This window comes from Pleurodeles waltl, chromosome 6 (assembly GCF_031143425.1).
Source record: "Pleurodeles waltl isolate 20211129_DDA chromosome 6, aPleWal1.hap1.20221129, whole genome shotgun sequence".
In the NCBI taxonomy this organism is placed as follows: Eukaryota; Metazoa; Chordata; class Amphibia; order Caudata; family Salamandridae; genus Pleurodeles; species Pleurodeles waltl.
Genome location: NC_090445.1, coordinates 1,700,370,580 through 1,700,387,643, shown reverse-complemented (window position 1 = coordinate 1,700,387,643; position 17,064 = coordinate 1,700,370,580). Strand labels below are relative to the sequence as shown.

General features: G+C 46.2%; 1 protein-coding gene and 5 non-coding genes across 6 annotated transcripts; all 6 read left to right on the top strand.

Moving 5' to 3' along the window:
* The first annotated feature begins 11,387 nt into the window (after positions 1–11,387).
* Positions 11,388–16,211, top strand: RPL7A (ribosomal protein L7a). Its single transcript, XM_069241804.1, has 8 exons — positions 11,388–11,494; positions 12,566–12,686; positions 12,887–13,036; positions 13,364–13,504; positions 13,898–13,977; positions 14,197–14,327; positions 14,845–14,914; positions 16,060–16,211. Exons 1-8 carry the CDS (start codon positions 11,492–11,494, stop codon positions 16,162–16,164), a joined length of 801 nt encoding a protein of 266 aa, XP_069097905.1. The 5' UTR covers positions 11,388–11,491; the 3' UTR covers positions 16,165–16,211.
* Positions 12,738–12,813, top strand: LOC138302273 (small nucleolar RNA SNORD24). The gene has a single exon (XR_011205361.1). It is a non-coding gene; the product is annotated as a small nucleolar RNA SNORD24 (small nucleolar RNA).
* On the top strand, positions 13,168–13,239 carry LOC138302274 (small nucleolar RNA SNORD24). Its single transcript, XR_011205363.1, has one exon. It is a non-coding gene; the product is annotated as a small nucleolar RNA SNORD24 (small nucleolar RNA).
* Positions 13,660–13,734, top strand: LOC138302267 (small nucleolar RNA SNORD36). Its single transcript, XR_011205357.1, has one exon. It is a non-coding gene; the product is annotated as a small nucleolar RNA SNORD36 (small nucleolar RNA).
* On the top strand, positions 14,052–14,126 carry LOC138302266 (small nucleolar RNA SNORD36). The gene has a single exon (XR_011205356.1). It is a non-coding gene; the product is annotated as a small nucleolar RNA SNORD36 (small nucleolar RNA).
* LOC138302269 (small nucleolar RNA SNORD36) lies at positions 14,700–14,771 on the top strand. The gene has a single exon (XR_011205358.1). It is a non-coding gene; the product is annotated as a small nucleolar RNA SNORD36 (small nucleolar RNA).
* Positions 16,212–17,064: the final 853 nt, after the last annotated feature.

The following is a 17,064-nucleotide window of genomic DNA, read 5'->3' as shown; positions in this document are numbered from 1 at the left end:
ACTCTAAGTCCACTCCCAGTGGGCAGGAGCATAAAAAGTGCTGCTGCCTGCTGGGAGCAGACTTTTCCCCTGGAAACAGATGAAATAGTTGCTCCTGCCCACAGGGAGCAGTATTTTTAGGAGGCAGTAGTAGTAATGACTCCGCTTGAGGCGGGGTGCCTGGTGGGGGCCTGGAAGCTTCCCCCGCAGCCACCATACATAGTATGCACCCACCCTTTGTTGGATGGTCCTCAGAGGGTGGGAGTCTCTGGGGCAAAATCGGCCCAGGAGGGGTGGTCACTTGAACCCCCCTCCCACTTTGTTTAAAGAGGCGGGCCTGGGATAGGGTTCCCTGTGCCAAAATCAGACAAGGAGAAGGGCCACGTGCTCCCCCCCCTCTCTAAAAAAATGTGCAGGGCCAAGGGTGGGGGTGCACCGGGGCCATAATCAGCCCAGCAAATATGGTGGTAGGCCCCAGAGGATGGGGTCCCTATGGTTAAAATTGGCCCAAGGAGGGGAGCCACATTCCCCCATCACCCTGAAATGTATTCTTGGGCCCCGCGAGATCCGGTCAAAAGGGCCAAAAGTGTCTCAGGGAGGGGGGGTCCCCGTGTCTTTTCCTCTAATGCACCGGGACCCGGAGGATGGGGCCTCTGGGGCCAAAAGCGGCCCAAGGAGCCCGCGGGTAATTTTTAAGTGATTTTTTTTTACATGCATTGTGGTTTGCGGGCTGTGAGGGTACACAGGGCAGTCAGGTAACATAAAACAAGGAACGAGGACTGGGTGGAGCTGTGCAAGCCACACGCCACCCGTCGCTGCTATCATTCCAGGAGAGAGGAGGCCGGTCCACAAACAGGTCTGTCTGACAGAGGAAGCTTTCATCAGGAGCGCTCCACTTTGTGGGAAAGGGGTGATTTCCAAGGGTGCCACGCTTCTCTTATGTGTCTCGGGCCTGGTGATCGAGATTAGTCACACATTCTCTGATCCATGCATCATGCTAACATTACAATCGGATGTTCTAAATGCCCAGTCCAGGGTGCCGACATAAAGAGTGAGCCTTTTAAGTAAATGCCATGTGACGCCATGTTTTACTGGGTGCGGTTCCTCCAGGGCTGGTGGAGCAGGCAGCTGAAGCTCAGAGAAATAAATACACCGGCCTGCCACACAATTTGGTGAAGTGGAAAAGCCGAGATTAAAAGCCAGTTGTCATGGCTACAGACCAGCGGTTTAGGTGCACCGATACCCCCCTGCCAGGGAGCAGAGACCCGCACTTGCGGTGGAAGTGGTTTATCCAGTCCTAGATGTTCATTACATGCTGCTGCATTTCGTTTCATATAGGAGGACTACATGTACCAGAAGGCATAGCAACAAGTAGGAAAGGATGCCATGCACGCCTGGCACAGGACAACAGGCGGCGCCTCCTTGATTTGAGAATAGCTCATTTGCACCTCATGGACACTGCAGCCCCACTGCCGATAAAACCCTTGGAATACATTGGTTGATACCAGTAGCAGGGCCAGTGCAGGAATAAAACAGTGTGGTTGGGTGTGAGTTGTAGGCAGTCAATGTTTTGCAGTGGTGAAGGTGGCCTGACCGGAACCTCCTTTGGCTTTTCCTGTGCAGTTACCCCATATCCCCCTGTTGTGTAACCTCTAGCAGTTTAAGGCTGATAGGGTTGCCTCTTCAGCTGTTGTCTTTAAGAGGAGCTTGCTTGTAGGGAAGATGGTCTTAGAAACTGCACAATAATACTACCTGCGAAAGCACCTCCTTTGACTAGCGGTTTGAAAAGCCTTGTGACCTTAGCCAGTGTCAGTATCCTTTTTACATTTTTCTAACATTTGGTCGAACAAATGTTCTTTATCAAAAGGGATATTAAGGTGTTGCACCTCTGGTTTAAATGCAGAGATTTAAAGTTGTGTGTTGGAGAATGAGGATGAATCTGTAGACCTGAAAAAGGCATACATACAACCGTTATTAAAAGAAAACAAAACTAGACCCGCAAGACCCCAACAACTACAGACCTATCACAAATGGATCTTTCCTGGGAAAATTTATAGAAAGAGCAGCATTCGCCCAGATGTCAATTCATTGAAGACAATTCTATACTTTCAGACTTCCAAACTGGATTCCACCCAGGAAGAAGCACTGAATCGGCACTCATAGCAATCTGGGATGATCTTAAAAACACAGTCGACCGAAATGGAGTTGCTGCACTACTTCTCTTGGACCTCTCAGCTGCCTTTGATACAGTTGACCATGGCACCTTAACTCAAAGACTCCACAAAGCCGGCATACAAGGGATTGCTCTTGACTGGATTACTTCCTATCTTCAAAAAAGATCGAATATCATCCACTCGCGCCCCCTTCTCGTCTGAACCCTACCTCACAAAAGCAGGGGTCCCCCAAGGGTCAATCATCTCACCTTTGCTTTTCAACATCTACATGATATCTTTACCAGAACTGATCAATGATTTCCATCTCACATGCTACAACTATGCAGATGACACACAAATACTTTAAATTAGAATGCCCCAAAAACATTGAAAACTCACAAATCTTCAGTTGCCTCAGAGCCGTTGATCAGTGGATGACTTGGAGCCATCTCAAACTAAATACCTCCAAAACAGAAATACTCATATGTGGTGACTGGAAAAATTATGACCCTCTGTGCGTCTGGCCTGACGATTTCGGACCACCTCCTCAATTATCCAAGGAAGTTACAAACCTAGGAATCACCATGGATTCCAAGTTAACTATGAATGCCCAAGTGGACAAATTAGCACGAACAAGCTTCATCACCTTGAAGTCTTTACGACGCATCTTCCCCCACCTCGGATTTCCACACAAGGTGCAAGCTACTATCTCGCATGTACTATCCAAACTGGATTATGCCAATGGCCTCTACCATGGATCATCTCTATCTGTTATGAAAAAACTACAACATATCCAGAATTCCGCAGCCAGGCTACTATTACATGTAAAGCCGCAAGCCCACATCTCCCCTGCCTTGAGAGCACTACACTGGTTACCCGTTGCCGGAAGATGCACTTTCAAGCTGCTTTGTATCACCCACAAAGCTATACATGGAACAGGACCGCTTTTTATCAGAAAGAAAATTACCAAATACATCCAACAAAGAAACCTCCGCTCAAGATTGGCACCCCGCCTTAGAACACCACCATACAAGAAAGACTATAGGTGGGACATCCTTCTCCGTCCAAGCAGCCAAACTAATGAATTAATTACCCCCAACTATAAGAGCCACAGACAACTTTCTTGTCTTCAGAAAACTACTCAAGAGTTGGCTCTTTCCTTCATAACCACCATATTCAAACAACTATGAACTGTATATGCCTATGTTGATAAATATGTTTTCAGATTGTGTGTATTTCCATTTATTTATAGTTTCTTTAGAAAATATGTATCACCACTATGTCATAACAATAAAATACACACACACTCTTTAAAACTGACTAAGTATTTTTTACCCATGGTTCTAATTATGTGTTGTATGTGCATGTGTGTGTATTCGTGTGTGTGTGTGTATGTATGTGTGTGTATATATATATACATATATGTGTGTATATGTTTCTGTGCTTGGCATGTTTCGTGCATCATTGCATGGCTCCTGGGTGGGTTGTTATACTAGATATCTATGAATTCCTGCTCTCATCTTATCACACTTATCTACTCATCATCATATGTCATGTCTCTATCAAACTATCCTCCATCCCCATTCTGACTCATCCCAAATCCCTTCTACTACTTTAATCTCCTAAATAACTCTGCCTAAGCTCTTCCCTCCGCTTCCACATCTAACTCATCAAACCTCACTCTACTACTGTGACCTCCCACACAACCCTACTAAATTCTTCCGCAATTATCTCGCCCAGCTACTAAGCTCTCCCTAACCCTTCCACATACTCTTCCCTCCTCCAGCCCCCTTTACTCATCCCAAGCCTTTGAGTTGAGTAAATGAAGGATATACTCCCAATTGACACTTCTGGATTTCTTTCCTCCTCCACCCCTCCATTACTCCAGTCAATCTAACTAACAAACTCTCATATCCGCGGCTCAAATTAACTCATAATAATACTAAAACTGTACTCATAATTTCCCGATACTAATCCATCACTAATTCTTGTTGGGTTCCAGAGTAGCGTGCTACTCATCGAAAAGCTCTTCGACGCCTCGTCAGGGGTAGTAAGCGCTATATAAATACGATTACAATACAATACAATACAATTCCTGACGTGAAGTCAACCCTCTAATCTCCAGCCGCATTTAATATGTATTAATACGTTGCTTTGTAGGTAGCGCTTCGAACCGCACTCTTCAGCTTCTAGCCGCCCCATGCAACAGATAATTACTTGCCTTTTTCTACAGCTCGTCATTAATCAAACACCAGTAAATATAAACTGTTTCTATCACACAGATTCATGTAGTTCAATTTACCGCTGAAGACTGAAATGCTCAGTAGGCCCTGCAGAGATTGGAGTGGGATTTCAAACATCGGAGGGTGAACACACTGACTCATGTTTATGGGAGTTTATCCAGTTATAGATCATTTGGCAGTTTATTTAGGAACTCTGGGCCAGATGTAGCAAAGGTTTTTACCCATTCTGTGTCTATGGGAAAAAGTGTTCGTACATATGGCCCCCTCATCCTAGAGTATCATTGCCCTATTATCTCAAATCCATTTGCAGATACCAGTCCTAGGCAATGTAGCATGTGTGATGCTGCCACGGTGGGTCGCTGCCTTCCATGATCCACCACCTCTCCTCGAGGCAATAAGGAACATTTCTGTGAAACTTCCATTACTTGGAGCAGGTTATATGACCTTATGGTTAGGTTAACATGTTAGTTAAAATGTTAGCATTTAGGGCCAGATGTGTCATTTTATGAAAGTGCGATTCCCTGCGAATCGCAATTAAGTAATCACTATTCTTATGTATGAAACGCATGGAGTTTCATCTTGCATTTCCTAATGGGTCGCAAAGCGACCTACCTCATTATTATTAATATTAATGAGGTATGGTGCAATTTGCAATCCATTAGGAAATGCAAAAATCACAGGGATGGTGGCCTGCTGAGGTCAGCAGACCACCACATCTGTGATTGCTTTATATAAAGCAATTTTTTTTTTTTTAAATGCTGTGTGTTTTCCTTATCGGGAAACGGGATGCATTAAAAAAAGTAAACTTTAAGGTTTTCTTTTCATTTTTAAGAGTAGGCAGTGATCCGTGGGACCACTGCCTGCTCTTAAAAAATGTCTCCACATGCATTCACAAAGGGCATGGGGTTCCATGGGGACCCCTTCCTGTTTGCAAATGGGTTACCACCTACTTGAATTAGGTGGTAAAATGTGAATGTATTGCAACCGCATGTTGGTCACAAAACATTCCTGCATACCGCTGCTATTCGGCATTAGGAAGGGCCGCTCTTGACACACCCCTTCCTAATACTTCATCGGTATGTAGTCGCAGTCCCAATTTGCGATTCAGTAACAAGTTACCAAATCGCAAATTGGTATTCATACAGATCAAAATGCATTTTTTACAATCGCAAATGGCCCATCACAAAAATGCAAGATACATCTGGCACTTAGACTCAGAAACCACCAAAATTCACCAGCTATAGTTAACTGAAGAAACTTTAACTCAATCCCCCTTCATGCACAGTGGATTCAGTGATGCAGGGGGGGAACAAAACCTGATGCCCCCCCCTAAAGTACATGGCGGGACCCCAACCCAGGATATCTATTAGTATTGGGGACTCTGACTCCTACATCTTTTAGTCGTCATCGTCTATTGATTTACAGAGTTGTATGATCCATTGTCTTTGTATAAAATGTGTGTGCTATAAAGCGCTCTGTCACCCTACATTGGGGTGATAAGCTCCCTTTGAGCTTATGAAATATCAGGTAGTGAGTGACACAATATGACCTTGAATTTTCCAAGGAGACCATGTCACATGACCTTAACCCTGGTGACATCACTGAAGTTTCATAATTACTGCATGATTATATAACAACACAACACATACACATCTATTTTAGATACCACATATATTAGGGTGTTCACATGATCTTTGAAAGTTGTGAGGCATAATATTAGCCTTTCGTTGGGGTGACTGAGTGAAGCAAGTGAGCCAGACTTTTCCTAAGAGGGTTGGGGGGGCTGCCCCTGAGAAATTTTTGAAAACATTGGGTAAAATAGTGCATTTTAGAGCACAACTTTCACATAGGCCTGCTAGAAAGCCATAGGCTCCATATATAGGTAAATACCTCCAATGTGCCAGGGCCAGCAATTGGTCATGGATGTCCTCTTAGGCCAAAAATTGCAACCAATATACCAGAGCCAGAGTTTTTGATATTAATGCCATCCATACACCCTGAGTGACACTTATGTCAACAGTAACCTCAGAAAGTCAGGGCCAGCATTTTGTCATTCATGTGTCCTGGTTGCCCTCACTTGTGACAATAATTACCTCCAATGTAATAGTGCCAGCATTTTGACACAGATGCCCTCATGTCAACAATATCCTCAAGTATGCCAGCAACAGCAATTTTCCACAGGTGTTCTATATGCCAACAATTACCTCTTGAATGCCAGTATGTTATCAATATGTTATCAATATGTCAAGAATTACTATCAGAACTAATTGTCTCTAGCATGCCAATGCCAGTATTATACTGTTATACCAACAATTGCCTCCAGTATGCCACTACTTGATTACAGATGCCTGTCATACTAAGAAATGCCTCAGGAATGCAACTACCAGTATTTTGCCATAGATACCTCCATAAGACAAGAATTACCTTCAGTATGCCATGGCAAAAAGCAAACTCACAAGCGTTGTTAGAAGTGGGGTTCCTGGTTGGCTGGGGAGGGCACCTCAGCCATGCAGGGACCACCACTCTAGTCAGGGTAAGATAAGCCCTGCTCATCCCCTTGGTAGCTTGGTACGAGCAGTCAGGCTTATCCCAGAGGCAATGTGTAACACGTTTGCACAACATGTGACACAATAAATACACCACAAAGGAACGCCACAACCAGTTATATAAAAATAAACTGTATTGCTTAAAACATCATTAGACCAAACACAACATGTATCAGTAATACTCAGCTACACCAGCAGTTGTCAGAACACACAGATTACTAGTATCCTACGAAAGGAAGCAGTAGTCCGATAAACATATAGGTTACTGGTGTTTTGCCACACAAGCAGTGGTCAGGTTGTCATTATCACCAAAAAGGCACGTGTCAAAATAAACATATTATGAGAAAAGCCAAGACAGCATCATGAATGCACAGAAAATGAAACATTCCCATCTGGCACGTCAGGCACCAAAAATGCACATCAGACACATTACACTCCCCATACATATCAGACAGATCCTGGAACCCTGTACATCCCCCAACAAGGCAGGAGTGACATATACCGTAATCTCAGGTCATGAAATGCAGGGAATGCACGTAGGGTTAGAAAACGCATTGGTTACCAATCATCCGTGGTGTACACAGATCCTTACTATGATCCTTACACGCCATCAGTATTATCTATCAGAGGTACAGATTCTCTTCATGAATCCGGTGCTCCTGCACCTTCACTATATACTGCGCGATAATGTACATGAGCCATAGGCTACAGGGTCACCTGCATGTCTGCTATAAGGGTTACGGTCACTTCAGGGCGACTGTGGCTGTGGGGATATTTGTGTGCCTACCACAGTCATTACAGTAAAGCTCCAGCCGAGCTGACAGGAGTGGACCTCCGATGAGGGCTCCTCCCCGTCCTGTCGGCAAATTCTTACACAAGAAAAAAAAAGATGCCCCCCAAGGTATGCCGCTTGTAGGGGGGGGGGGTGCACGCAGAACAGAAATCTGCAGGGAGACCTCCTAGGGCCCCCAAGCCTCTGGAGCACAGGCAAGGGTTGCTCTGCAGGTTGTCCTACCGGGGAGATTCGGTGCTCTGCAAAGCCTCCCGGCTCGGGTCTGCTGGCGGCCTCCCTGGGGGAAGACGAGGGGGTAATACCTCAGTGTTGGGTGGAGCCGTCTGCCCTCCTTCTCACACGCCTCCCCAGGTCTAGGCAGCTGCCACAACACAGGGCGAAACTGCTGCTGGAACCTGAGCCCGGAGTCCGAGGGAGGCCTCTCCTATAGCACACGGGGCCACCCAAGCCAGGACTGCCCGGAGCATAGCCAGAAGATGGTGTGCAGGGCTCGCGCATACAAGGCGCCGCTAGTAAGGAGCCTGCATCTGCTTGCTCGGGCCCGATCACCCTTACAGTCCAGGGAAGGAGGGCTCCAGCGCCTCTTCCCGACAGGAGCTCTGGACTGGTGAGGGTGAGGGTGCTCGCACGGCACTGTGCCCTCAGGTGAAAGAGCGGGCGCGCTCCACCATGCACTGATATACCCATACACGGGCCTGGGCTCCCCGCAACAATAGGGGCACAGCCACAAAAAAAACAGGAGAGTACTGGGGGAGCACCAGGGGCAGCAATATGAGCAGTAGGCCAGCACACAAATCACTCAGACAGTGTCCCAACGGAACAGGCACAGACCAGTGCCACACGTCCAGCAGTCCAGATGGCAGCTCCTTGGCAGCACACAACCCCCAGGTGCAGAACCTTGTGCCAACAGCATCTGGCTACAAGTCCCAAGCAGTGCCTAAAAATGTGGGGGACACCCCCCCTGTACTTATACTCATTTTGTGCATCCTCCACAAAAGGGGGGAAGGGGTTCCAGCCAGGACTAACCGGTTCCCGGAATCGCCCTTTTCTCCTCCAGCACTGGCTCCAGACATCAGTAGAGGGCAAACAAGCCCTTTGTGTAAGGCCAGGGCACAGCCTTTGCAGATGCTAGTGTGCCCCGCCTCTACTTTTCCCAGCCCAGGAAGACCATTAGATACGCACTTTTGTGATACCTCCACGCTCCCTGTGTACAGGCGGTCTGAGAAATATGCACAAAGCCAAGCTGTCAATCTGCCCAGATGTGGATTAGAGTCAAGCTGCAAAACACCAGAGTCATAACCACAGAGACATGTCCACTTTCTAAAAGTGGCATTTCTACAATGGTAATAACAAATCGACCTACACCACTAAGCAGCATTTCTCACTACCATTCCAACCATACCAAACATGTCTACGCCACCCCCTCATAGATCAGAAAATACCACTTAGACATATGTTAGAGCATTTCCAATGCAATACTATGAGAGGAGCAGCGCTCACAGTAGCGAGAGACTAAATAGTCAGTTTGTCACTACTAGGACATGTAGCACATAAAGACATATGTCCTACTTTTTACATACGCAGCACCCTGCCCATAGGGCTAACTAGGGCCTACCTTAGGGGTGACTTATATGTAGTAAAAGGGGGGGGGGGTTAAAGGCCTGGCAAGTAAAGTTAGATGCCAAGTCCATGTGGCAGTAAACTGTGCACGCTAACCCTGCAGTGGCAGGCCTGAGACAGGTTTGAAAGGCTACTTCTGTGGGTAGCGCAACCTGTGCTGCAGGCCTACTAGTAGCACTTAATTTACAGGTTCTGAGTATAGGGATACCACTGTACAAGGGATTTACAGGTAAATTAAATATGCCAGTCAGGTGTAAGCTAATCATACCAAGTTTAGAAGGGAGAGGACATGCATTTGAGCACTGATCAGCAGTGGTAAAGTGCTCAGAGCCGTAAAGCCAACAAAAAGAAAAATAGAAGGAGGAAGGCAAAAGGTTTGGGATAACCCTGTACAAAAGGGCCAGGTCCAACAAGCATATTACCACATGCTCACTCATGGTCACTTACATCTACTCCCTAATTCTCACTCATACTCAGTTATTCATCTTCACCAACCTACACTCACTGTCACTCATTTTCTTGCACTCTTACTCCCTAACTCTCACACACTTTCACTTATCACTCACTCTGACTCACACATTCTTACTAATTCAGCCACTCAAATTCACTTTCTCTAACTCATTCACTCACACATTCTGAATCATTTTTCTCACTCACTCACCCATTGTCACTTTCCCAAAATACAACTCATGTGGATTCTCACACTCTCTAGCACTCCCTCGCCCATTAATTCTCACTCATTCACTTTCAGTCACTCTTACTCAGTCCCACTCATTCATACTCACTGACACCCAAACTCACAAATTGTCATACACTACCTGTCATTGACTCTCACTCTCTTTCACTCTCACAGATATGCTTACACACACACAACCCCTCTCTCACACAAACACACTCTCACCCACAAGCACTCACACAACATACATTTAAAAACATTTTTACTTACCTAAGCTGCCGGGAAAGGTCCTAGTACAGCTAATTGTACTCCATTTTTTGTTACACTAATAGTGAATAACATAGTGTTATTCATTATTAGTGTAGCAAAAAAATGATAGAAAACCAGGAGAGTGAAGTCACAACTGATGCCATTAGGACAAGCAGCCTCTGTTTTCCTGGCACTGATTTTGATCTCTGAGGCTAGGTATCATAAAGAGCAAGCCAGAACCAGTTGTCGCAACTGCGACACTTGGTGACCCCTAAATTATGTCTTTGTCTAGGATAGATACATTTCCAATGGCTTGGGCTGTGGCTTGTGCCATGTGAAAGAATTCACTGAACTAACTAGAACTTGCACCCCCACTTATAACCACATAGATTGTATCACTGATGACGTGTTCAATGACATCTGAAATGACATTATTGATGACAACACTGGGCATGGTGAAGGCACAGGTTCTAGTTATCCCAGTACACCAGAACTGATAAATTTGAGTGTTTTTGTTAGCTTGAAAATGTTATGTTTTAACTGACATTTTCACTCAACTCTAACGTTGCTTTATTGGACCACATGACCCCTACATTGTGGGTGTCCCGACTGGGCACTGGGACACACACCCATAATTAAAAATGTGGCCAACTACTGACATAATAAAGCCACTTTTGGCTTTAAAATTCTGGAGAGCTCTCTCTGAATAGTATGTGTTGGGATCTCTGTATTTACAGGCGCAGAGGTGGCATTAATCAACTAAATGTAAAAAGAGTATATTTCCCACCATTTAATTTATTTTAACTTGCTTGTATTTTTCCTTTAGTGCTATAACCTGTATAAAAGCACACGGCGAGGCCGGGGGCTGGCAGAAGCACTTTCAGCCCATCGGGCGTTAGATGCCTAAATGGGTGCGTGGTACACATCAACCTACTCCACGAGCCTCTTTGTTGTTGTTTGGTGTTATATTGCTGTCAGGGCTCCTTATCAATTCCTTAGACTTTATATTTTAATTTAAAACATAATAATAAAAATAATCCTGCTACACTGAGACACGTTATAGCTGCTATTGCCTCAATCACACATGAAGCGCGTCCTGTCCCTTTAAGGACGTACGCGACCTTTAAACTCGCGCAGACGTACCTCCGCCCCCTGACCTCTCGCGGTATTTCGCGCAGGATACAAATATTACCCACAATCCAGTTTACTTCCTTTCTCTATCACCGTCAGCCATGGTGAGTGGTACGAGAAAAGTAGCCTGTGCCAGGTCCATCCTTCGCCATCCGCTGTCCCGAGTCCCCGGGATGGGCCCCGCGCGGACGGATGGGGCACAGGAGGCCGGTAGCGAGCGAGAGTCGAGGCTATTCACGCAGAGCGAGCTAAACCGGGGGTGTCCCGGGGACGCGGCAGTGGCGGGGCGAAGGAGCTGCGGAGGCGGGTACGGTGGCTCAGGGGTGCACGGGGTGGGCTCTTCGGGCGTCTGCAGCCCCTAGTCTGGTGTAGCACCACCATTCTTTTTAGCTGGTTGACGCTTTGGGTCGAAGAATGGCGTCCTATATGCATATTAGGCAAGGTATAGGACCGCTGTTTAATAGTTTTAAATTAATTTTGGAATCGTTTACGTAATCTCTATTTCTACGGTCTTCTAGAGTCACTCGGTATTGTGGCAGCCCCTGGGCTTTTAAGTAGTGTTGGAATGTCTTGACCAGACTGACTCTCAGGCACTCTTTAGTTGTTTGTGGCGGTCTCCGTGCCCCGCGTCTGGAGGACCAGCGAAGGCCACGCTTTATCTGGTTGGCTTACGGGTTTATCGGGCTGGGGAAGATAACACGTTGGGGGCATTTCTCCTACGAAGTCCTGTTATTGGAGCCTCTGATACATGCTAGCTTCTCTTTAATTACACTCTACAGTTTTTAAAATCTGCTTTCGTCTCTGGAGATAATTTGCTGCTTCGGAACTCGTTGGTGTTTATTTCCGAATTTGAGCACAAGTTACCCCACGTTAAGTAACACGTGCACATGATGACTTGTTTAGCATTTGTTTTAATTAACCACGATTGCTAGACTTCTGCCAAGATGGCTGATGTAGTCATTCTGCGCATGTGCTCGTAGAGGGGTGTTTAGGTGAAAAGTGATGTTTTTTTTCCGCCTCCTATTTTAGGACGATCTCTCAAGGTTATTAGTATGTCGGTGCCGAACATCATTTGTTCTTGCTTGTCAGCATTTTTGAATGACACGTGCAGAAATTTCTTAAAAGGATAGAATTTCGCGGGCATTCATTGTTTTTTTTTGTTGAATTTTTTTTAGCCGAAGGGGAAGAAGGCGAAAGGGAAGAAGGTGGCCCCGGCCCCTTCTGTGGTGAAAAAGCTCGAGGCCAAGAAAGTCGTCAACCCCCTCTTTGAAAAGAGACCCAAAAACTATGGCATAGGTGAGTAATGTCCTGCTCGCCACATGGCCTTGAACACACGTCAAACCTCTGTGCAAATGATGTAAATTAATATTTGCTATCTGAATCCCGGTGCTGACACGTCTTCCACCAAGATCGCTGATGTGCATGGAATCGAGAACCTACATCCCCGTATATGCCTCTTAAGGGAACTGTTTTCAAGACTTGTTTCTGCGTTGCAGGACAGGATATTCAGCCCAAGCGTGACCTGACTCGCTTTGTGAAATGGCCCCGCTACATCCGGCTGCAGCGCCAGAGGTCTATCCTTTACAAGAGGCTTAAAGTACCACCTGCGATCAACCAGTTCACGCAAGCCCTGGACCGACAGACGGGTATGTAGCCAAGCTCTTCATTTTATAATACACCACATACCGCAGACCGGTTATGCTTATGCCAGTTCCACCCTCCACCCCGCCTTCCAGACATGAAAGAAACTCACAGCGCAGTAACCTGCAAACGTATGTGCAAATGATGCTAACAATATTTGCTATCTGATAAATTGTGATTACACCCATCCACCAAGATCGCTGATGCACATACCCTCTCTGGGGTGAGGGGTAGGCTCCCAGTGAGCTTACCGCCATGTTTTTGGAAAGTAGCCGTCACAACTGTTTCGTATGATTAAAGCCATGAATTAACCATGTTAACATGTTTTCCAGCCACTCAGCTCTTCAAGCTGGCCCACAAATACAGACCAGAGACTAAGCAGGAGAAGAGGCAGAGGCTCTTGGCTCGAGCGGAACAGAAAGCTGCAGGCAAGGGGGATGCTCCCACCAAGAGGCCACCAGTGCTCCGTGCTGGTAAGTGGATGCGGAGCAGTCTTGTATGAAGCGTGTTTGATGCTCCTACGGCTGGGGGTGTTTCTGATAATGGCCATACTGGCGCTTAGGCTTTTGCAACCGTTGACTCGGCCCCAGAAGTGGCTGATACTGTACCAATGGGCAGTGGCATGCTATTGCAATGATGTTTGAATTTCTTCACCTGAAATTACGTGTAGATAAGAAATACGAGCTTTTTAACCCTGAGCAATAGCTGACTGCTTGTCCATCTGATTTACTACCGTTGCTTAGCAGTAGTCTGTTGAGAAAGCGGTCTTGTGATCTATAAATTAGTTCTGGCTTGAAGTTCCAGTATGTTGAAAGCATCAATATAAAGATCTACAAATAGTGGCACTAACGAGCATCTCCTTGCAGGCGTGAACACCGTAACCACCCTGGTTGAAAACAAGAAGGCCCAGTTGGTGGTCATTGCCCATGATGTGGACCCCATTGAGGTACGTACAACCTTTCCAGCGTCACCAGGTTCACATACGAATTTCAATGCAGTTCTAGATTTATTGCCCATTGATTGCAATGATGTAAGAATTTCTTCACCTGACTCCCAATGAAGAGTTGAAACATGAGCTTTTTAACCCTGAGCAATCAAACAAGAAGCTACTGCTTGTGTGGTCTGTCCCCAAACGCTTTGCATACGACTTTCCCTTCTCTTTCAGCTGGTAGTTTTCTTGCCTGCTCTCTGCCGTAAAATGGGTGTTCCATACTGTATCATCAAGGGCAAGGCCAGGCTGGGCCGATTGGTCCATAGGAAGACCTGCACGTCAGTTGCCTTCACACAAGTTAATCCGTAAGTTTCAACTTCAGATTTCTACTTCCCACCTGGGTGCATGTGCGGGTGGCAGGGTTGGTTAAAGGCTTTAGATGGAGATGACAAAGGCAATTTAAAGTAAGTAGCTTTATGAAAATGTTTGTTGTGCTGCCCTGGCATACTGTTGGGACTATCTAAACGCAAACTCTTCAGTCTAAATTGCAGGAGATGACTGTTTAATTTTTATTAGTCTGTCGTCAGTTGGCTTGGGAACACTCGTGAGAAATTTACTGCCATTTGGGAGGTTTTGCTATTAACTATAAACTTGTGTGGCTGACAAACTGTTTGGTCCCATATGTGCTTAAGAACTTAAAGCGTGGGTCTATTAGCATTTTTGCTGGAAACCTTCTATGGCAATGATGTGTCGAATTTCTTCACCTGAATAAATCATGTGGCCTTATGAGCTTTTTAACCCTGAGCCAAATAGATGGTTTCCAAAAATGAACGAATCAAAACTTGAAGCTTCAGCTGTAACTGATAATGGTTCTTTCAACAGGGAGGATAAGGGTTCGCTAGCCAAGCTGGTGGAGGCCGTCAGGACCAACTACAATGACAGATACGACGAGGTAAGACCACCCATTCACCTCCCTTCTCCGGTTATTTGTGAGGGTCAAGTGGGCTCTAAAGACCCCTCGTTTTCCTTCTTTAACTAGACATTGAATTTTAACTTGTCTTCATGGGGCTGCTCAGTGTGTTTGAGGCGATCTTGGCCAGAGGGTAAAGGTCCCTTTAATTCCTCTTGAGTTTAAGTTTGGTCGCCCAGTACAGCAGTAACTAGTCTGCTGGCTGACCCAGCTGTATCCTGGCAAAGCGTGGAGTCCTGGACCTATGACCGTCATATGGGAGAGGGCTAATTATCTTACGCTCTACTCACTCGCAAGGCACTCTACTTCAGCCTGTGTCCTTGGGTAGCGATCAGGTAGTCAGCCAGCAGACACTTGTGGGGTCTCTCGCTTCCGGCAGGAGTCTCCTTCACAGGTGGGCACATCCGGTTCAGCTCAATACTAGCTTATAATGCATTGCGTGTAGTCCAACTAGTGCTGGCTTTAATGGAGTCCTTGGTACAGCATTGTGGTCCTTTTATCCAGTCCAATGAGTTCTTGGTGCTCCTTGTATGCCCAGACAACATTACTTCCTTATGAATGCGTAGTGTGGCTTCTGTTTATTCTGAAAGGTTCCATTATGTCTACGCGCAGCACTGATGTATTCCGTATTCACACACATAGTTGGGCTTAAAATAAGTTGTTTGTGATCTCGCATCAACTGTTGAGCGTTAGCACAGCTGTGGGTGTTGGCGTGTAACCCTAGACTTGCCAGTGGAACTTAGCTGTGCCTTTACTGCCAAAACGTAAAACTCATGCCACCTTTATATATCGGACACCCTGCCTTAGGCACGATGCAGGGGTGGCTTGTGTATATTAAAAGGGCGGTTTGGGCTTTGCTATGATTCTAAATGGAAAAGTGAGTCAGTGGCGAACTCTCCTTCACCGGTGGGGAGACACCTTTTCTTTGTCATTACCAGGGTGGTACACGCAGTGCTGTGTAGTGTGACCCTCTACGGTAGAGGTCCCGGGTACCATATACTATGAACTTTTAAGAGTTGGCTTCCGCCAGTTGGGTGTAATCTAATCATGTGCACCAAATCTGTCTGCTTTATGAATTTTGTGTCTCGCTGAGTTCAAGGAACGATTTGTGCCTTTTTCTGTTGCAGATTCGTCGTCACTGGGGTGGTGGTATCCTGGGACCCAAATCCGTGGCTCGCATTGCAAAACTTGAGAAAGCAAAGGCGAAGGAGCTGGCTACCAAGCTGGGTTAAGTCAACAGCATCTGTTCTGTACATAATAAAGAATGAAAAAAATGCTGCATCATGGTTTCTTTTCCTGAACTACAATAGCTTGCCAAGCCTTTGACTTGCAGGCCTAAACTGACTTGTTGGGAGTGCGCATTAATCCGCAAGAATAATTTTTGAATTGTAGCACACTGTCTAATCTGTGTCCAGGCAGTTGCAAGTGAACAGTTTACTTTTAAGGTCGTAGTGTAAATTAGTTGCAATATTGTATGCAAGTTATGTTGGTTTGTAATGTCCAAGCGCTGCACCTAGTTAACCGGTAATCAAATAAATTAACTAGGTTTTATTTACCTTATTTCTGGTTGAGTGAGTTACTAAAAGGGAAGCCGGTGCAGCACATAGGTGATGGCTTTGAGCCACATAGATGGCTGACTAGTTTGTGACAAGGTGCCAGGGGTGGTCTGGGACCATAGGTGTGCAGTGGTGTTGAGGCCTGGGCGCGTGTGCGCCTTCTTGAATACTGTTCACGGCGGCACAAGGTTCCTGTGCGTCCGTTGCAGACTGGAGTGCCTTTGCTCAGTTGGTTTAGGGGCAGCGATAGAAGGTACTGACTGTGCCACAGTGGGTTTGCAGCGTGCAAACCGTGCCCCTGAAGTAGGGTTGTATCAGAATGGAGAGGGATAGCGTGGAGTTAACGAGCCACATGGCAGATGTAAAAGGGGCAGGGACTTACAGAAAGCCATGTGTCCCCTGCCCCAACACCCCAAAATAATGGGGGGGTCCATTCTAGGTGTTAGGGGAAAAAACTGAACTTTTTACTTCCTGTTTTTCAGGACATTGCCCACAGCCCCACTGAGGCGCCCTCGGGCATTTGCACCTGTACTGGCAGAGCAGATTTCTTTTGTAATTAAGAGCACTAGGCAGCTG